General features: G+C 37.0%; 1 protein-coding gene across 1 annotated transcript; it reads left to right on the top strand.

Moving 5' to 3' along the window:
- Positions 5254 to 7726, top strand: LOC109835197. The gene is made up of 4 exons (XM_020403182.1): positions 5254 to 5401; positions 7147 to 7239; positions 7341 to 7439; positions 7547 to 7726. The coding sequence occupies exons 1-4, from the start codon at positions 5381 to 5383 to the stop codon at positions 7724 to 7726; spliced, it is 393 nt and encodes a 130-aa protein (XP_020258771.1). The 5' UTR covers positions 5254 to 5380.

Here is a 22622-nt window from a genome sequence, read left to right as displayed (position 1 = left end):
CATATAATACATGGTATTATTAATTACATGTTTTTTTGGTATAATTTATTGTATTATTTCTATTGTTACATATTATCTATCGTATTAGTATAACTAGTACGTTTTACTGTGTACGTAATTATCCCATAATTATTGAATTTTAAATTTAAGTAGAAATATTTTTATTATTAATTATTCTTGTTTAATTATACAATATGGGTATTTTTCAACTATTTCGTATCAAATATTGTATTAGCTCAACATGTACGTTTTTATTTATAGATAATTATTCCGTAATTATTTTGATTTTTAAATATCAATAATTAATTATTTTAATTAATTTTCTTTTTTCAAAACCCTAATTTTAAACATATATATTAGCTTCGTTTTTCTTCTTCCTCTCCTGTTCACAACATGCCGCCGCCTGGCTGCACCACCTCCGCCGCCTGACCGCCCCCAGATCCTCCCCTCCTCCGTCCACCCACCTGCAGCCCCGCCAGGCCGCGCCGACAGCCCCTCTCGAGCCTCCTGCAGCCGCTCAAACCCCACTGTTCGCCGTCCTCAGCGACCCCCTCGACCACCCCGACGTCGCCCCCAGCCCCTCGCTCCCTCGCGCTGCTGTCCAAACTCCAGCGCCTTCCCTTCGCTGTCCAGACCCACGGCGACACCCTCGTTAGCCCCCAACTCAGATCTGCGAGCCGTAGTCCCGTCCGTCGACGTCGACCCGTTAGACGAACCCTGAGGCAAGATCCCTCTTGCTCAGATCTGAATTTTATATCTGTTATAAATTATTTGCATAGTATATTTGTGACGTATTTATCTGCGTGGGTTGGTTACTGAATAACATTGATCTGAATAATTGATATGTGATAAATAGTATTTTTGGAATAATTATAATAAGTTAAAAGAATTTAATTTGATAATGGATTTATTTTAGAGAATTTATAATATTCAAAAAGAATTTATTTATGAGAAAATGAATTATTTTAGAATAATAATTGATGAGAAATAATTTTAAAGAATTTATTCTGGAAAAGAGAATATTTTGGGATTATGATAATGAGAAATAATTTTAAAAGAAATTAGTTGGAAAATGAATTATTTTCTGAATTACGTAGTTGCTGTTCATGATTATATTTCATGTTTTGTGAATATTTTACTGTATTCGACATGTCATGATATGGTTGCGTGAAATTAATGTTATTATTATCTCGTTGTGGTGTTTGAGAACCTTGGTAGTTTATGACTAGAATGACCTGTGTGACGTGAGTAAGACCTAGAGATTTGTGTGTTGTTGACTTAGAAAAACAAGATGAGTGGGGATGGGAAAGTCTATGTTTATATAATCGGATAAGACTGTTGATATATCTTCCAGGTTCGTACCAGTGGATCGGTGTCGCCACTGGGATTGGTTGGTTTGGTAAGTCACAGTGGATCGGTGTCGCCACTGGGATTTATTGATTGGTTGAGTCACAGTGGATCGGTGTTGCCACTAGGGGCTCATTGGTTGGGTCAAAGTAGATCGGTGTCGCTACTTTGATTCCTGAATTTATTTGTTTGGATGCACGTGGGGGATATGCGAACAGTCAGTTATCCGATAATATAAGCGTTGACTCTGTGTGAGATATGAACCAGTGATCTGTTATAGAATGGCTAGTTACATGACTTGTTACCATATGGTATATACATGAGGGTTTCCTTGTTTGGATTATTTCGCTCGACGTACTACGTCTCTTGTTGTAGATTTTTAAATATTAATTCTATCTATTGTATGATCTTGTTGCTTGGATGGTTTCTGATCGCTATCTGCTGATCTTCTTACTTGGTTGATTTTTGGATTCGTCTGATTATTAGTATTCCAGTTGCACGCCTCTATTGTTATTACTATCATCACATGTTCCATTTTTATTTCTGTTATCGCATTGACCATGCATATTTTATCATTACCGTTATTGTATTTGTTCCTACCTTGGGGGATCTTACCATGTGTTTCACACGCTGACGTACTCCTATTTTCTAGGTGTACGTCAGATTTAGGAGATGAGCAGCCTCAGTTCGGGATAGTACAGGAGCCAGAAGATTCTTAGCAGTGGTGTCTTACAGAAGGAGTAGAAGAACCAACTGAAGCGTAGTGATTTTCTTCTGTAGTAGTAGTTGGATATTAAAACTCTTTTACCGCACTTTTCTTTAGTTTGATGATAGATTTAGTCATTTTATTTCCTTTTATTATGGACTATGTATTTCTTATTTCCTAGTTGAACTGTTGTTGTAATAAGGGTACGTTTGACCCATATTTTATGTCTGGGATGATTTACCATTGATGATATGTCTATTTTATTTCTGGGTTGTCTTTATATTCTTGCTATGTGTGATCGGGGACCTGTGACTTCGTATTATACTTATTTCCAGACGCTTAGCGTATTGGATTGGACTTCGTATTATACTTATTTCCAGACGCTTAGCGTATTGGATTGAGAAGAAAAGAAAAGAAAAAAAAATAGTATTGAATATTTCTTCTCAATCTAATACGTCGCGGACTTGTTCACGTTCCGGTTCCCGTATATTTTGGGAAGCGGGGTGTGACAGGATCATTTGGAAAGCTAGGAATGACTTCATCTTCTCTAATAAGTCTTCTACACCTCAGCATATCATCAACAAGGCGGTTCACTTTCTTCTTTTCTGGACAGGTGCCTCCTTTTCCAAGATAGCTAGTAAGTTGAACAAGCTCATCTTCAGCTCAGGCTCCCCGATATTGCAGAATCAAGTGCAGATAGCAATGGTCTTCCAATCCCTCATGGATAGTGGCCTCCTTGTTAGCAGTTCTTTTCTTTGTTGTTTTTTCAGATTCAGATCTGGTTATACCCTGCTTTTTGTAGTTTCTGTTAGATGTTTTGTTTTGGATCTCTCCATAGAGACATCTTTTGATAATTTGGTCTAATACCCTCCAACTCGGAGTCTCGGGCCAAATCACAATCAGATATCTTTTGTAAAAACTCTCTTTTTGGTTTATATATACATGATAGGACAGTATGCCTTATTTTCATTCAAAAAAAAAACATATGCTCACAAGAATAAATAGTAAAAAGAATATAAAATTACATACTTGATTAGATCAAATGAATATAAGTGTTGTTAGGACCTCCCTCAATTGGATTTCATTTTGTGTTTACTTTGATTTGCTTATCAATCTGATTCCATTGACAGATATGTACAACAATTCATAACAAAATATGCAGAATTTTAAGATTTTAGAAAGTAAAAACGCAATTAGAAAGAAAGTTTTATAATGTTACATTTACATAGAAATAATTGTAGTATTCATAATGTTTAATTTACAATATTTTTTTATCTTTACTTTTTTTACATTGAATTAAAAGCATTAAATTTTACTAGCAATAACATGGGTGAAGATTCATTTTTTAAATTATGGTTGTGAAAAAATAAGGTTAATTTGCATACTCAATGCCAACATTCTGCTAAAAACCCTCGATAAATTTAGTTGAGGAAAGTGCATATATTTAATTTACATATCAAACACAATTATGAAGAGAAAAACTATTTAAGGAATGAATATCAAATTATTTATTCAACTTTGAGTTGAAAGCATCACACAAAGTTATTTGATCATTTATTTCTTGTTCATCAAATTTTCTAATTTTTAAGCTCTTTGCAGATAAGACATATCTAATGACATTCAAAATAGTCGAGAAAATATTCTATAAAATTTATGATATTGTTTTATTTATTTACTACAAGATGAATTCTTGTATATAAATAAAAGTATGCAGAAGAGTATGTGAAGTGGAAGAGAATTTTGAGAATCAAGTGTTTGATGCATAGTTCTTTAGTTTTAGTCAAATGTCTATTATTTTATCCAAAGTATGATAAAATGTATATTAATAAGGAATTTTAAGGAAAACTGTGAAAATCAAAGCTTGTTTAGGTGCATATACAAGTTATAATAAGTAGGCAAAATGATCTCGAAGTGGGCAGCATATCATGAATTGAACCAAGCTGAACTGCTTATGTTAAAGGTGTCATAAATTATTCTTAACAATTTATAAATTTTGTATTTTAATGTTTGTATTGGATATATCACTAATTAATATAATAAAAAATGGATCAATAAATATAAAGCATCCATACTATACACTTTTAAAAGATATGCTAATAATTTACTATCAACTTTTGTGTTTTAACAATTGCAATCCACGAATTGTTGTAAGTTTATGTGTTCGCATGTTTTTGAGAGATTGAATTAATGACTAATTAGCTTAATTTAGAAAAAAAGTAAAAATGATATGAAAATAAATTGAGCTACCGATTTGATTTAAGACCATCGAAGTAAAATATTTTGGCGAAGAAGATTGACAAAAACAGAAACAACTTAATGATTGAATTAATGACTAATTAGATACCATTGTGTTTTACTTGCTTCTATGGTGTTTTTACCAAAAACAAAACACCATGCATTTGGAAACCATGATGTTTTTGAGCTAAATCATCCTCAAACCAAAAACACAAGACTTATTTTAAATTACATTTTAGGTGTTTTAAGTTTAGTGTTTTGGTTTGAGTTTGAGTAGGTGTTAATATAATATCTAACATTATAATTAAATATAATTAATATATACTTATTATCAACATACACTACCACAAAATAGATATATGGGGACGGTTATATGGAGACGGTTCAAAACTGTCTCCTTTGCCTCCTAAGGGAACGGTTGTGTGACGGTTACAACCGTCACGAAAGAGTCAAAGGCAACGCTTCAAAATAAAATGTTGGGCTTGTACTAGGCTTGAAAAAAAATTTTTCAAAGGCTAAAGGGACGGTTTTATTATGGGCTCGTGCCCAAACTTTTGTAACAAAAGAGAGGATTTATTCTCTCTCAGAACCGCTCCTCACCCGATAGCCTTTATTCTTCACCCGATAGTTCTAGGGTTTTCTCATCTTCCTCTCCTCTCGTCGACTCCTCTCCTATTTGTCTAAGGCAGCCAGAGGCGTAGCTATATAAGAAAATGAAATTTTTTTAATACCCCTCTGAGACTCTCATCGGTGACCTATTCCAACAGCGGATCTAGGGTTTGTAGCGGTCGCTGTCATCGCTGCCGCCGTGATCTGGTTCTTGGGTCGACGGAAATGGAGGATGGCGGTGGTGAGGAGGGAGGAGGTCAGGAGGCTGGCGTGGCTGGCAGCCAAGGAGGCGGCCAGGGCCGAGGCCGACACCCTTGCTTACATGGTGCCTCCATTCGCGCCATCTCCTGCGGTTGATGATGACGGAGCTGATGCCGGCAGAGAAATTAGGGTTGGGGATTGGGCGATGCCACCGCCTCCAGCTCAGGTTCTGCTGCCACAGTGTGTTGTGTGCTATCGGCACGCAACGACGAGGTGCTCGAGATGCAAGGCTGTCAGATACTGGTATGTTGCTTTCTTGGTTTTCTGATTCTGGGTAGGATTTTTTTGTTGATATCATTAGTTTCTATTGTTTTTGGTGTTAGGGTTTGATTTGGGGATTTATGTGGCTTTCTTAGGGCAATTGATAGAATTTAGGGCTTGACAATTGGTTTGATAAAATGAACAATTTCCCTAATTTCCCAATTCGTGGAATTGTACGAAGTGAGTTTACTTGGCACAAACTAGGAATTTGATGGGATACTTGCTAAACCTCTAAGATTACTGTATAATTCATACTTGGCATTAACAATCCATGATTTTTGTGGAAGTTTGGAGCAGTTGGTAGAATTAGGGTTTGACAGTTTGCCTAAGTGATCGATTTACTGAATTTCCCTAATTCCTGCAGTTAAAAGCTTCATGAGCTAGTTCAAAGCCTTCAGCAGCAATTGCTGCAATGCCGAGAAATTAACAACACGGTAAGCATTCCTGGCAATTCTTTGAATGAAAATGTCAATGAAAATGAAAGATAGAAGATCCTGGAAGATTAGTGTTAAGAGTTGTCGAAGCATGGAAGAAGTTATTTGTCACAGCTATCTATTTGCTAATAAAATAATATAAATATGTTTCAGATTGTGTTAAGAGTTGTCGAAGCATGGAATGGCGTCAGAAATGTTTACCTACCTGCTTTGTTAACTATGGACATTCAAGTAATACCAGAAGCTGCCAGTTCTAAAGTAGGAAAGGAATTGGCAAAATTTTGTATAATATAGTATAGGTTTATGAATGTTAAGTTACACTAAACCCCCATGAACTTTCAGTGTTCTGCAGTATTAATCGGTAATAATCAGAGTGGGTTTAAAAGAAGTTTCAGTTATTGTTAAATTGAAACAGACATGTCCACAAAATTTACACGCTATCTTCCAAAACCTGCCATGAAACTCATTTTTGTGTATATTGTATGAATTTGGTCAGTATTAATCAGTAATTGCAACTTTACTTTCTAAAATAATACTACATTTCTATGTAAATGCTCTATTTCCTGGAATTGTAGTTGGTCCTAGGAATTCTGTATCTGATGATCTGTGATGATCTGACTAAATGCATGTATCAGCCACTTCAAATGCTCATGTTGAACATGGGACTTGCATCTGAGTCTCTTCAAAACAATGTTCATGTAATATTGACTGGAACATCTAGCAATTAGCAAATAACTTTCAACTTTCATATAATTAGTACTTGTCTTTGCTTTGAAGCCTAGAGTAGTTCAACTAATTAATAACAGTAACATTGCTTTATCATGCTTATAGCAATCAGGATTATAAGATATGTGCTTGATTCTTGAAATTTGTTTTTTCTTTCTTTTGCACTGAAAGCTATTAGGCGATGGCAATTCCTGGTACAAACTTCATGCACATACGAAACTCAAGTTGACACTAACAAAAAGAGGAATAAGTTACATATTTATTGCATTAATTATCTAATACAGGACTGTGGTTAATTATGGGGGAAAACATTTTAGGAGTAGTTAATTATGGGGGAAAACATTTTAGTTACTCCTATGGTCAGAACTTGCTCCAGTGTTACTACACTGGACCTGGACATGGACAAACCCTTATGTATTTTATTATGTTGCATATATAAATTATTGAATTCATACTTACAGGAGTTATAGCCTTATAGGCTCGTTTAGCGTTTCTTGTTCACTCGTTTATCGTTTCATACTAATGGTCTGGTTGTTTTTTAAATACATGTTCCTTCTAAATGTGTAGAAAACAAGTGAGACCAACAAAGCAAATCGTGAAGGTCTAGAATATATGCACACTACGGGGACAATAAGTTTTGCGAGGATTCGCCAAAAAATGGTATTTCAATTTTTTTTAGTGTTACTTATTAACTGCATCCTTTCTTTTTGTTCGTTTTTAATGTATTTATCAATATTTTAACTATCATGTCTTTATTATAGGAAAATGAGTTGGGAAGACCTCCAAGTGAAGCTGAAATGTTTATTGAGACCCGTAAAAAGAAGATAAATCCACAAGGAGAGAAAACAATCAATTTGATAGTAAGTATGTGCCATATTTCCTAAATATTAATATTCATATATTGCTTTTTAGGTCCTAATTTTCATATAACATGCATAGCAACTAAATATAAATTTTGCTAATGCAGGGTGCTTTAGAAGAACTCAAATCTCAAGATGAAGATGATGATGCATGGGATTTAGTCAAGAAAGATGAACATCCTGGACGTGTACGTCTTAGGGGGAGGGGTGTCACTAAAACCATGCTCCAGAATAAAAATAAAAAGATCATGGATTCCTCTGAGCAAGTTCCAGAATCTGTTAAGTGATGAACTTTTTTGCGATTTAATAATGGAGGAATATAGATATGTATTTTGGACAAAAGCAAAAAAGTTCCTTCCGTTAATGAATTGTTGCAATATCATTCTTTTTTAAGGTTCGTTCTGTTAAGATTAAGATTTTGGTGGTGTTGTTTGTAAACCTTAGACTTTATAATTTCTTTGTTTGCAAATATTACAACAGCATATAAATATCGCTGCTACCATATATTTGTAGCATTTGATTTTTACTGTAGCAATTTGCTATGTGTAAAATTTGTAAAGTACTTATCACTGTAACTATTCAAGCATTGTCATAGCGTAAAACCGAAAGCTATTTCCACTGTTGTATAAGCATTGACATTGCTCCAAAATCTAAAACCGTCACATTTGCTAAATAATTGTCCCCATTTCACAAAAGTAAAAACTGTTCCCCTTAATATCAAACTGTTCCCATTGTTTAGAACCTAAAAACCGTTCCCCTTGTTATCAAACTGTTCCCATTGCTTAGAATCTAAAAACCGTTCCACTTGATATACAACCGTTCCACTTGATCTAAACCACGAACCGACCCCTTAGCAAAATCGTTCCCTTAGGGTACTAATGATGACAGTTTACAAACCGTTCCACTAGGATCATAAACCGTCCCAGTAGACCTACGGGCACGGCCGTAAATGAGACGGTTGTTGAACCGTCCCCATAGATGTAAGGCAACGGTTTTTATGACTATTGTGACGGTTCACAACCGTCCCCATACTATATTATATTATAATTAATCTAATATATTAGTAATACTTATTAAATAATATAAATATAAAATAATTAAATTATCTTATATAATAATATAATAATGCAAAAATAATATATTCATAATATAATAATATTTTTTATATCATAAATTATAATAGTATTATTAATAAATTCTAACATATTAGAAACTATAATATATTATATAATATTAAAATATTTGCAATATATAAATTTATTAATAATATAGTAGTAATAAATAATATTACCATTATTAATAATCTCTAACATATTAGAAACTATAATATTAAAATATTTTTAATATATGAATTTATTAATAAGGAAAAATTGCTTCAAGGCCCCAAATCCCAACTTTGGATGTGCCCCAACCCCCCCAACTTTCAAACATGTGCTGCAGCCCCCTTTTTTGAAAAAATTGTTGTCACGCCCCGCTTCCCAAAATACACGGGAACCGGAACGTGAACAAGCCCGCGACGTATTAGATTGAGAAGAAATATACACTATCATTTTTTTCTCTTTTTTTCTTCTCAATCCAATACGCTAAGCGTCTGGAAATAAATACAATGCTAAGGCACAGGTTCCCGATCACAATCAGCAAGAGTATAATAGACAAACTCATAATAAAAATATCATATCACAAATAGGATAACATCCGAGACATAATATTCGGATCAAACATGCCCTTATACAAACTATCTGAATGAAATACTGGAGAAAATATAAAAATGCACTGATCAAATGGAAATAAAAGGTAGTACAAAAGAAAACTGATGACCAATAACTAAGCTTCAGCTTCTTCTGCTCCGTCTGCGGGACACTCCTGCTGAGAATCCTCTGGCTCCTGATGATCTCCCAGCAGAACCTGTCCGTCATCTAAATCTGACGTACACCAGAGAAAACAGGTGTACGTCAGGGTGCATGGCACACGACAAGATCCCATAGAGAGAAATAGGAACGATCGAACGACCAAAGCAAAAACAGTGATAATAATATTAATAACATGCAAAGGAATTACTAATAATCTAAATACAATCTATCACTGGAATAAAATCATCAGAAGAATCTAAGAAAACCATCCAAGTGTCAAGATAACGCAGCTAGCCAACAGGTAATCATCCAAGTATCCAAATCACACAACTAGATGGAATTAATACTTAAATACCTATAACTTGAGACGTAGTACGTCGAGCGAAATAATCCAAACAAGGGAACCCTCATGTATATACCTTATGTCTCAAATTATAGATAATTAATTATTAATCTCGATCTAAGTATGAACAGAAATACAACTAGTCTACATCTCATAAAACCAACAAAGTCCACCAGAAGTCCCGCAAGCATATTATTCTTATTTTACATGTTATTTGAATTGGGGAAGAATATTTTGATGTGTATAATCGGGTCCCCGTAAAGTCATCCGAGGGCCGCCTTCAAGTCAAGTATTGGCCCTCTGGCCCATGTACATAACACTCACGATATCACGATAACAAGAAAGCGCTGTGCCCGTTTATATACATGCTATATTCTCCGTCCAATTCCCCTTTATAACCCCATGTTTGTCATATTAATTATGCAACTATACATGAAATATTGTGCACTAGCCACGGAGTTACCGTGGAACGACTTCTGTAAAACTATGAAAATAATCGTGACTCGTAACACGTCCGATCAAGAGTGCATCATCCAGTCAATGCTATAATAATAATAATAATCAAGGAAACCTCATACCGGGATATCGATATCGAGGGAACTCGGGTCTCCTCACATCGGGATATCGATGTCGAGCGAGTATAGCCATGCTTTGAAGCACGCTTATAAATCATACTTTTAACAGAAGTCGTCTTCATGTACAGTCTCTCCTATTGGGTAACAACTAAGTGATAACACAACAAGTTTCCACACAGCTATTCATGTCAAGCAATCCCACGCAGGTAATTCACAATATACTACAGCTAATCATATCACAACCTAATCTACGCAATCAATTAATAACGGATATAAATAATGGAAATAACAAGCCAAGGAGAAGCAGGATCTTGCCTGCGAGACCGTGGGGTCTGATGATGAGGCGGCGATGCCACTACGGATGCGGTACAACGGATCTGAACGGCACAGTCAACTGCGGATCTGAGGTTGATCGAGCGGTGTATCTAAATTGCGACGTCGGCGGCTCGAGCGGGATGAAGGCAGCGGCGTTGGACGGAGCTCAGATCTACAGTCGCCGGAGGACGGCGAGGAGGGGTGCTGTGAATCTGTACCAAAGGCCATGGAGTCCGTTGACGGGATCCGCTACAACACGGATCTGAAGAACAAAAGAGGCAAACAGCCTCAACAACAGATGAACGGCGCCTCTTCCAAGCCGCCAATAATGGAATGGATCCGTGTCAAACGGAACCGATCGACGCTGGAGGAGCGTATTCGCAAGCGCCGCGCACTATCAGCGCAGGCACGGGTTCAAGCTGAAGAAGCCCGTAGAAAGTTGCAAAGAGAGGTAGCCAAGAAGCCGCCACCAACTCGCAAAGTTTGGAAGCCAAAGTCTGAAGCGGCAATTCAGGCTAAGGAGCAACCTTCGCAGCCTCCAACTAAAGTTCAACCTCCGGCGAACCAAGCTAAGTCGCCGAGAGTTCCCATAGCTACTCCGGGAGATCATGCAGAATCCTCCCAAAGAATAAAGCCAGTCTTGGAGCGCCTCGGTCCACTTCCCGATGAGAGAGGCAAAGCTCCAGTTCACGAGCGTTTGGGCCCGATGAAGAAGCCCAGAACGACTCAACACGCTGGGGGTCGCCGCAACCCTCAACGCGACAAAGAACTCAAGGCAGCTGCGCTCACCAACTTGCGCATCGAAGTCCAAGAGCACGCTGAAGACTCGCGCCCACAAAGGCACATTTCGAGGCGTGTAACTTTTGAAAGCCCAAAGAAGGCAATCCAACCTCAGATGGAAACATTATCATCTGATAAACTAATTACATAATAATTATCTATAATTAAAAACGTACATGTTGTGCTATTACAACAGTTGATACGAAATAGTCAAAATATACCCATATTGTATAATTAAATGAGAATAATTAATAAATAAAATATATTTACTTATATTTAAAATCAAACAATTATGGGATAATTATATACACAGTAAAACATACAAGTTATACTAATACGAAAGATAATATATAATAGTAGAAATAATATAGCAAATTATACAAATAATACGCAATTAATAATACAACGTATTATACGAAAATATACGTAACAATAAAAAATAATACAACATATTATTCAAAATGACATGTAACAGTATCGATAACGCAACAGATAAATTCCATAATTTTTTACCGCATAAAATTAATTTATAAATATTAATATCATTTAAATAAATATAAAACTTAGACTTTAAATCATAGAAAATTGTAGAAATTTGAGAAAAATATAAATACTCTTCCAAAAATAATAATTAAATATTTAAAATACTAGAAAATTATTTTAACTAATATCAAAATTTCACGATCCTTACAATTGTGTGGTTGAATTATATCAAACCCGTGATTAGTAATGAGGCACAAAAATGATTATCGCATAAGTTTGTTAGTTAAACTGCATTTGCAATTATGGAAAGGATATTCATTTGCTGAAAGCAAAAACTTCTGGGGGAAAAATGACGAGTAATCTATTTAAAAAAAAAGACAAAATAAATTCAGATAATTTTCAAGTCAGAGCTAAGAACATGGCAAATTTCAAAAATTCAAATACATGCTAATAGAAAAGAAGAACTCGAAAAGAGCCCGCCTCCCTCCCCTGCTGCACCTCCCCCGCCTCCCTCCCCCGCTGCACCTCCCCCTACACCTCCCTCCTCCTCCTCCGGTCCCCCTCTGCCCCTCCCCCGCTCCGCCGCCGGCACCGTCCCGAGGAACTTCGCGTGGGCACAATAATGTTAACTCTTTTCTATAACATGTTAATTCTTACAGCTAACATGTTAGCTGTAAGAGTTAATATGTTAGTTGTTAGAGTTAACATGTTAGTTGTAAGAGTTAACATGTTAGCTGTTAGAGTTAACATGTTAGTTGTAAGAGTTAACATGTTACAGAAAAGAGTTAACATCTTACAGAAAAGAGTTAACATGTTACACAAAAGAGTTAACATTTTACAGAAAAGAGTTAACATGTTACGGAAAAGAGTTAACATTCACTGACATGAGAAAGATGAGGGTAAATTTGGGATTTAAGTCAGCTGATATGTCTAATTATGAGCTAACATGTCTAATCAACTGCTGGCATGAGCTGGAATCATGATGGAGGGGCCTCGACACATTTTTTCAAAAATGATGGGCTAAAGAACATTAAAAATAATAGGAGGGGTTGGAACACATTGAAAATTCAAATTTAGGGCCTAGAAGTAATTTTCCCTATTAATAATGTAGTAGTAATAAAATAATATTAACATTATTAATAATATTATATTCTATTAGTAATAGTATAATATTATATTAATAATAGTATAATATTATATCAATAATAAAATAATATTGTTTTGAAAATATTATATAATATATAAATAAATTAATATACCAAAATAATTAATATATAATTATTTGAAAATAATATGTAATAATTATAATATAATAATAATTATAAAATAATATAACTCATTAAAGTACAACGTAATGTTATAATACATTATACAATATTATATTAATACTTATAATAGTATTATAATGTAAACTAAATATTATAATATTTTATTTATAATATATTTTATTATAATTAATGTATAATATATTAATAATATGTTTAATACTAATGTTGTAATAGGTCAAACTAATGTTAAACAAAAACACTGAACATGGTGTTTTGAAAATACTTTAAGGAAAAAACACAACACCATAGTATTTTTTTACAAAATCATAATAAGAAAAACATCATGATATCCAAACGAAGTCTTAGCTATTTCTAACAAATAAAGGAGATGTGTTTCTATCAACAAAAACTTTTCCAAGTGCTCCATAGCTTTTGTAGAAATGAATTTTTTATTTGTAGACTTAGGATGAAATCGATTTTTATCTAATTTTATTATTTCGATACTTCTTAAATCCTTTTTTGCTCTTCAAGTGGACAAAGTAGCTGAAATGTATTGAAATTTAGGAATAAAGTTAGCTTTGTATAAAATGAATATTCTTCATTTCTAAATAGAATCTTTAATGATCACTTTCTTTCTTTTTAACAATTTTCTAATTATTGTACAAATAAAAATTTAAATGAAGAGCAAGAAGTGTCATTTCAACTATTTCCAAAATTTTGAAATAAATGAACATACAATACTTCAGTTGCTTCCTATTTCAAAATTTTGAAAGAGCTAAATTATCATATTGGTATGTTATTACGTTCTTTATCAATATGGTATCATAATTTGCTCCGGCTATATCAAGATATTCTATTTTATCCTTTACCAATACGACCATTTTTCGCGGGTGGGAAAATTTCAAAGTGTACTGCAACACCTCGTTTGTCGAGACTGGAAAGGAGTTTTCGAACTCAATTTTCTCGATGAAGAGAGTTTAGATAGATATCTTTTATCTAATAGTTTTCAAGTATCTCTGAGTTTTAGTTAGTAAAATAGAGGTTTACAAGGTTTTATGCATTAAAAATTCTAAATAGGTTTTAAGTTAAAAATGATTAGACCATTAGTCAACCCATTAAGCTAAAAACCTTATAAAAGCCTACATAACCCTAGAGATCAAAATTGTTATATCTCTGACATTTACAGGGGCTGATCAAGTTAGGAGGAGGATCAGCTAGGAGGAGGAAGAGAAGAACTTTTACACTCCATCTATCAACTTTGAGAACTCTTTTTTGGTAGAAATAATTTCAAACGGGTACCAACTTTGTTGTCCATTGATTCCTTTTATATTTTTGATTCTTTATGAAAATCTAGGTTTTCGCTTTTTGATATATGATCTTGCTCATATCAATATTTCAATATTTAGACCTGAACCTAGAACTTTAGAAATATGTGGAAAATTAGTAAACCATGTTATATGTTACTAGTATAGTGCCTATGCGTTGTATGTGGACAGATTAATTTTATGTTTAGATTATCTTTTGTAATAAGTTTGATGTTGGATGTAATATATATGAGGATGTTTTGTTATTTTTTCAATCATTAAAATCCTAAAGTAAATATAATCTTTTATGGGGTTTAATTATGAAATTTCAAGGTTCTTTCTGCAAATTTTACAGCATATCTGTAAAAGTATGAAATTTCAAGGTTATCTCTACAAATTTAAAGGTTTACTCTATAAACTCTTTAAAAATTTAGTTTTATGAAACCAGGGCTTACCAATAAAACTTATAGAATACCTGAAAGATATTATTCAATTTGTAAACCTAAAAAACATAATTCTATTTATTTTATAATTTAATATAATATCTAACGTTCATAATTTTAATAGCTTCTAGGATTTTTCATTCACAAATTCGTAATATATTTATACCATTAGGAAGGATAAATAACATACTATCTGTAAAATAAAAATTTAAAGATTTTGTATTAATATGAAAAAATTAAGTTCTATAACAACTAAGAATGACCACAACTAAAAGATTAACCAAAATCTTTATAGTCCTTGTAGGCATATAAAATTGCTTATAGGTCCCCTAGCATAGCTCGGCACGAACCGACAAACCAACGAGGCGATCGATTACAAAGATCCGGTCTTTTTATAAGATCTGGTTACAACGAAAATCAAATAAAAAGAAATGAAACTTTAACAAGATTCAAACTTTAGGACTTCAAGGACTTGCACATCCAGATCTGGTGCTCGGCGACCGTCAACGCCAAATAAGGCAGGAGTTCGAGAGAGGTGAATCTCAGATCTACGCGTACGAACTCCGGATCTAAGCTTGGTCTTAGATCCCGAGATCTAAGCTTGGTCTTAGCTCCCATTTGGGTTCGAATTTACCTTTCTTCAAGGAAGGAGATCTGGTCCTCGCTGCTCGCCGACCAATAATTCTCACCTCCAAGAAGAAAGGTAAATTCGAACCCCAGTGGGAAGGACCGTTTGTAATAGACACAGTCTATTCAAACGGCGCATATCGCCTGATCACTCAAGAGGGCGCCAGGCAATTAATGCCAATAAATGGGAAGTTCCTGAAAAAATACTATCCCTAGTACATTCAGGATAACCCATTTACCGGGAAGTTCCTCGAAGAATATTACACTTAATATTCTAGAGGATAACCCAAAATCATTGTTTACCACCAAAATCCCTCACTGATCAGTTCAATTGACAGTGAGTCCACCAAAAGTATCCATCTGGCCCTCTTGACTCTTTCCAATAGACAAGAGGTCCATTTTCATTTCGGAGTCCCCTTTCGATAAACGAAAAAACTCCCTTCTCTTTCTCTTTGGTCAAGCCTTCCCATGGTTATAGCCAAAGTTGAAATACCACTTCGATAAACGAAGAACCCATTTTCAGTTTAGATAACCCATCCTATAAAAGGCAAGTTTATCTAAATTTTCCAGATTCTCGGAGTGGACACCCCACTTCTATAAAAGGCAAGTTTATCTAAATTTTACAGATTCTCGGAGTGGAGATCCCACTTCTAGTTTCTTCTTCGCTGGAAATAGAATATAAAATTCTTCGTTTCCAGAATCAGGGAATAGAATATAAAATTCTTCCTTCCTTGTCTGTCGGGTTCGCCTTCACCCTAAAAGAAGACCGGGAAATAGAATATAAAATTCTTCCTTTCCCGCATCGATCTTTTCCGAAATTTATCAATTTAGGATTCATCCTAGGAAGTTTATCCCGAATCCTAAGCAGGGATAAGTCTGCGCCTAACACGCGCTGCCGGTTTAGTCTTTTTCCGCACAAAAAGACACCAGAGTCTGATTCTGGGGTATTTTATCCTGAAACCTAAGCAAGGATAAGTCTGCGCTTAACCCGCGCTGCCGGTTAGTTCCTAACCGTTAAAAAGAACACTCGTCCGCATATTCAACATTGCGGCAGGTTGTTATTAATAACACCAAAATCCATGCCTTACACGCATGGGGAATGTCATCCTGAATCCTAAGAAAGGATATGCCGACGCCTAACACGCGTCGCCGGTTTAGTCTTTTTCCGAACAAAAAGACACCAGAGTCCGATTCTGGGGTATTTTATCCCGAAGCCTAAGGAGGGATAAGTCAACGTTTAATACACGTTGCTGGGTAGCCTATTCCCATGACAACGGCGAAGTCTATGTATTCAAAGTCATAGCAACAAGTCTTAGAGGATTCAGTCTCTAAGCACAACGTTACATGCGGAACGGATTTAGACAATTCGCATGCTAGCCCGACTCAAACGGTAGTCGGTAAAGGCTAATCAAACCCGTTGAAGGCTGGGGGTTAGCCAAAAATCCTAAAGTCAACACCTAACACGTGTCGCCGGGTAGCCTATTCCCGTAACAATGGCGAAGTCTATGTATTCGACATCATAGCACGAAGTCTAAGGGAGTTCATTCCCTTAGCACAACGTTACATGCGGAACGGATTCCGATAATCCGCATGCTAGCCCGACTCAAACGGTAGTCGGTAAAGGCTAATCAAACCCGTTGAAGGCTGGGGGTTAGCCAAAAATCCTAAAGTCAACACCTAACACGTGTCGCCGGGTAGCCTATTCCCGTAACAATGGCGAAGTCTATGTATTCGACATCATAGCACGAAGTCTAAGGGAGTTCATTCCCTTAGCACAACGTTACATGCGGAACGGATTCCGACAATCCGCATGCTAGCCCGACTCAAACGGTAGTCGGTAAAGGCTAATCAAACCCGTTGAAGGCTGGGGGTTTGCCAAAAATCCTATGAGTATTATGGTCAATCATTTCAAACGTGATGAGGAATCATAATAAAGATAAAGATAAAAACCAATTCCACTAAAGAGAATCAAATGTCAAGGTTTTCAGCAAATAAAATCATACATCAAGCCCATGGCTAAGAATCTGCTGACTGAATTCAGATAACTTCTCGTCATAAGAGCGTCTAAGCTCCTCCTGCAACTCAGCTCTAACAGACTCTTCGTTCGCAGCTAAAGTCCTCACAGCATCCTCCTCTGTCTCAGCCAGTCTCTGCTTCAAGGACTTCAGCTCATCAGATAAAGCAGCATTTGCTTGCTGATTCTGCATCTTTGTGTCTTCCTTCTCACGGAGTTCTCGTCGGAGCTGATCTATCTGAGAATCAAGCTCCTCGAGGAAAGAAGATCTAGTGGCGAAATCAGCCTCAACTCGATCTATGCGGTCCCGCTGCACCTGAATCTCGAGCTCAGCAACCATCCGAGTACTGCGCCATGTCTGTAAGCGAGCATCCAACTCGGCAGCAACGAATGAAGAGGCACCTGTATCCCGGAGCTCATGAAACATCTGAAGCTCACGCTCTAAGCGATCAAGGTCATCAACCATAGCCGTCGCTAGATCCGGACATCCTATGTCCCTAATCAAGTTTATCTTGGAATCGAGGTAGGGCTTAAATTGGCGAAGAGAAAGTCCGTCGTGGAGGAGTTTGCCAATTATAACAGTCAGGGAGGAGAAATAAGAGCGGACTTCTACGCTGATGATGATCTTCTCAGGGTCATCCCCTGATAACAACTCCTTAACGAGGATATGAAGCTGAGAAGGAAGCCCTACACAAAGAAGAGAAGTTCGTCAAAAGCCTCAATGAGGAAATGAACGGCATCGCTCAGCTAATTAAATTATACCTCCTTCCCCTCGAGTCACTGGGGGTGATGGAGATGTAACAACTGTAGCTGCATCGACTGGTGGAGTTGGTCGCACAGCCGGCTCAACATGGTCTTTCTCAACAAAAGCTCCTGTCAAATTCAAAACAGAATTCGCAGAGGCGTTACATTATAGCTGCATTAGTCAAGGTCGACTAGTCCTATAATCAACTCAGCAGGAGGCACATACCTTCAAAGGAACCATCCTCAGGATTGTTAGCAAATGCGGACTCAGGACTAGGTGGCCGGCCACACTGTGCCCAAGGCACAGTGAGGGTAGCCTATAAATAGGCCACCCCCTTGTTCATTTGAAGAGGTAGGAAATTTTGGAGAGAGGCGAAGCCCTGCTGGATTGGAGACTCAGAACTTAACAAGATTCAAACTTTAGGACTTCAAGGACTTGCACATCCAGATCTGGTGCTCGGCGACCGTCAACGCCAAATAAGGCAGGAGTTCGAGAGGACCGGATCTCAGATCTACGCGTACGAACTCCGGATCTAAGCTTGGTCTTAGATCCTGAGACTTGAGCGATTGTTTCCTTGGTGAATCAATCCCTCCCGGCTATTATTTCCTTCGTGGAATAATACCCGTCGTACTGCGTAGATCCGACAGGATCTAGATCGCGTGGTGGTCCACGGCAAACAACCCCGGCGCAGGCAAAGAACCCACAAAGCGAGCGACCGCAAAACAGGAGCTCGTGATTCGTTCGACAAACAAGGAAACAAAGTTGTAATTTTTCATTTCTTTTTATTTGATTTTCGTTGTAACCGGATCTTATAAAAAGACCGGATCTTTGTAATCGATAAACTGTTACAAGAGTGTACAATGGAATCATTAATGAAGAAAGCAACGGTTTTTCCCGCGAACAGTCCTTTGTAAAGACTTAAACAAAGCTTCTTTAATTGTTAAGATCAAACGTCAGATTTAAGCTTTGGAGTCTTATAGTAATGTGCATCATTATTTTTCTCTCACAATATTTTTGTTGAACCAACAAATTTCAATCAAATAAAAGTTTTTTGAAGGATAGATTTTGCAACTCAGTACATGATTTTTTAAGGAACCATCATGATAGATATGACCAAAGTATATTCTCAGTTTAAAGTTGATTTTCACAATAGCAGATTGATATATTATTTGATGTTGTTAAGATTTTTAATCTTTTTTCTTCGGTATGCTAAAAAATATGGACTGCTACCTGCATATTATGCTGGTGCTAGAGATCTTTGCATATACATAGTAAGAACAAAACTTGAAAGCCTCAAACTCATTTATATGAATTTGGGGACATTCTCTTTGTTTCTTTTTCAATTATTCATCTTACTTGATCAGTTGGAAGTGAAGCAGTTTCATGTGTCATTTCCAAAATTTAGTCTTAAGGCCTTAAGCTCTAAATAATACATACATGTCACAAGGCCTCACTCCATATTTAGCTTATTTCTGAATCTTACTTAATCAGTGTTGATAATGAATTAGAAAATATATTTAAAAGAGAATTCATAGAAAATTTTAAGCAAGTTAGTTCTGATTTATAGTGACTAGTAGAAAAATAAATAGTTGAAATATTTTTTATGATTATGGTAGTGATAATTAGTTAGAATTAAGAAAGAGAGAGTAGGAGATCAATTTGTTATTTGGAGATTATAAAAAGTATATTTAATTTCTTGTGAAATTAAGGGCTTGGGGGCTTCATTATTATTAGTGATGGAGATTAATGGATAAAATTAAGGATTATGAGAGGTTATGAGTAAGAGATTAAATAGAAAATTTATACATAAATAATGGAGAGGATGTGAATATGAGGAGATTATGAGTGAAAGTTAATTTTTTTTTATATTTAAGTCTTTTACTCGTTTGTATCATCTTAAGCTCTGAAAGCATAATATTATTATAAATTTAAAATAAAATATAAAGTTTATTACTTTAAATAAAATATTTTAAGAAAAACATATTTTATTAAATCATTGATTTCATACTTGATGTTTTGTGGTTCTCAAAATAAAAATTATCAAATATAAACTTCAAAAATCTTAATTTTAAGGGCATGAGGATTCCGAGAAATAGCTATCAAAATGATGTCTATCAATCTTGATGTTCTATAAAAATATGCATTGCAAATTAGTCTACTTCTTATTATTTTGTTGGTCGTTATTTTTTTTGGAGGTTTGATGATGGTTGTTCTTAACAATTGAAGAAGCTCTATTTAAGTCTTTCTAGAGGTCTATATATTTTAAGGACAAAATCCACCAATCAAAATAGGGTGGTGGCTTTCATCACTCTTTTCTTAGCCCAAAAATCACTTAACTCCTTTAAGAAGCACTACCCAAGCCTTAAAATTCATAAGGCTATAGGCGTCAAAAATTGCCTATAGGTCCCCGAATACAACTGGAATCAAAGAGTGGATGAATCGAGAAGGTTCACGTCAACCAGCTCGCGCACGTCAATCAGCTCGTGCGCGACGGTCAACACGTGCACGTTAATCAGTTCGCGCGTGTCGGCCAATATGCGCGCGTCAATCAGCTCACGCGCGTCGGTCAACGCGTGCGCGTCAATCAGTTTGCGCGCGTCAGTCAACGCGCGTATGTTAGTCAGCTCGCGCGCGTCAATCAGCTCGCGCGCGTCGATCAGTTCCTAGCGTCGTAAAGAAGCTAACAAGCGCATGAATCAAGTTAGCAAATCGTACAAGTCAACAAGACATTCAAATACGCCAAACCGTGGAAAATACAAGTCCTGGAAGATCGGAAAACACCAAAGGCCAAAACACCCGCGCCCGCACGAGTCGGACGAATCCGACCCGCGGGGGGCGGGGGGGCGCGGGTCGGAAACCGACCCGCCCCCCCGCGGGTCAGCGGGGTGTTTCACGCAGATTCGACCCCCGAACGCGATTTTTAACGGTTTTGTGCGGTTTTCTCGAGATTTATCTGTTCCAGGAGTTCCCAACTGACTTGATATCATTCACAAATGTGGTTAGGCCGTTATTGACTGAAGATAAGGTCAAATCACTCATTCTCATCCACATACCCACATCTGGAGCCCTATAAATACAAGCCTAAGGTCTTTTTTCAGCGGGGGCGATTTATTATCAAGACGTGGAGATGCTGCTAGATTGAGGAGTCAAGGAACACGAATTTCAGCGAAGGCAAATCAAATCCCGGCGAACTTCGGCATAAAGAAGGAGCTATTCAAAGGACATGAACCCCGTCCGTCCGTTCCTTGAGATTAGGCTTGGTCTTAATCTCGAGAAGAGCCCTGATTTCGCTTGGTCGATTTCAGCTCTTCAAATCAAACACTCACTCGGTGAAGGCGAAGCTCTACCCAATTTTCTATCAACCGGATCCAGATCTAAGGCGGTCCACGGATATTAAAATCCCTGGTACAGGCAAAGATCCCGCACAAGCAGAAGACCGATAAACGATCTCCCTGTGTTTGTTTTGACAAGAGTTGTAATTTTTGTTTTTATTGTATAAGAGTCTTATAAAAAGACTATCTTTTTTGGTTTTTTTTCATTGTAACGACTGAAGTTATAATGAATACCGTAATGAATACATCAACTTTCACCGTAAACACGCTGGCGACCACAGTGGGAGCCAACAGCTTCGCTGCCGAAGCTGTCGTGTCGCAACCTCGGATCTGCATCTCGGTTGAAGAAGTGGTCGAATACGAGTTCGACCAGCTGAAGTTCGAGGAGTATCTATCATCCTCCTCCAGATCTTCTGCCCTTCGTAAGCGCGGGAAGATCAACGCCCCTGTTGCTGCAATGGCTGCACCTCACAACGCCCCTTCGGCCTCTAATGAAGTTAGAGTTACAGATCTGAGCTCCTCCTCAATCAAGGAGATAGCCGCTAGATCCGCGTCAATCCTATCGAAGAGGGCACGTCAAAGGCAACGCCAACGACTTGCGCGTCGACTTACTAAGGCTTTGGAGCCAGTTGACAGGATTCGCTATGAAACGGATCTGAAGTCCAGAAGGTGCCAACCCCCTCAACAGCCAACAAATGGCCTTTTATCCAAGCCAACGATAAATAAATGGGTCCGTGTCAATAGGACGCGTTCAACGCTCGAAGAACGGATCTTGAAACGTCGTGCGTTGCTTGTCCATGTACGAATTCTTATGCAGAAAACACAAAAGATGTAGAAGAAGGACATAGTTGGAAAACAACCAAGGTTGCATCAAACTTGGAGGCCAAAGTCTGAAACAGCGATCGAAAAGATCAAAAAATGCGGGTCACCCAAATCTTACCCTCTAAGTCGCGGGTCACCCAGATCCGATCCTCCAAGTCACGGGTCATCCAAATCCGACCCTCCAAGCCGTGGGTCACCCGAATCCGACCCTCCAGCTCGCAGGTCACTTAGATCCGACCCTCCATCTCACGAGTCACTCAGATCCGACCCTCCAGCTCACGA

This window comes from Asparagus officinalis, chromosome 3 (assembly GCF_001876935.1).
Source record: "Asparagus officinalis chromosome 3, Aspof.V1, whole genome shotgun sequence".
Classification (NCBI taxonomy): Eukaryota; Viridiplantae; Streptophyta; class Magnoliopsida; order Asparagales; family Asparagaceae; genus Asparagus; species Asparagus officinalis.
Note: the sequence above shows the minus strand (reverse complement) of the source record. Positions and strands in the feature narration are given on the sequence as shown.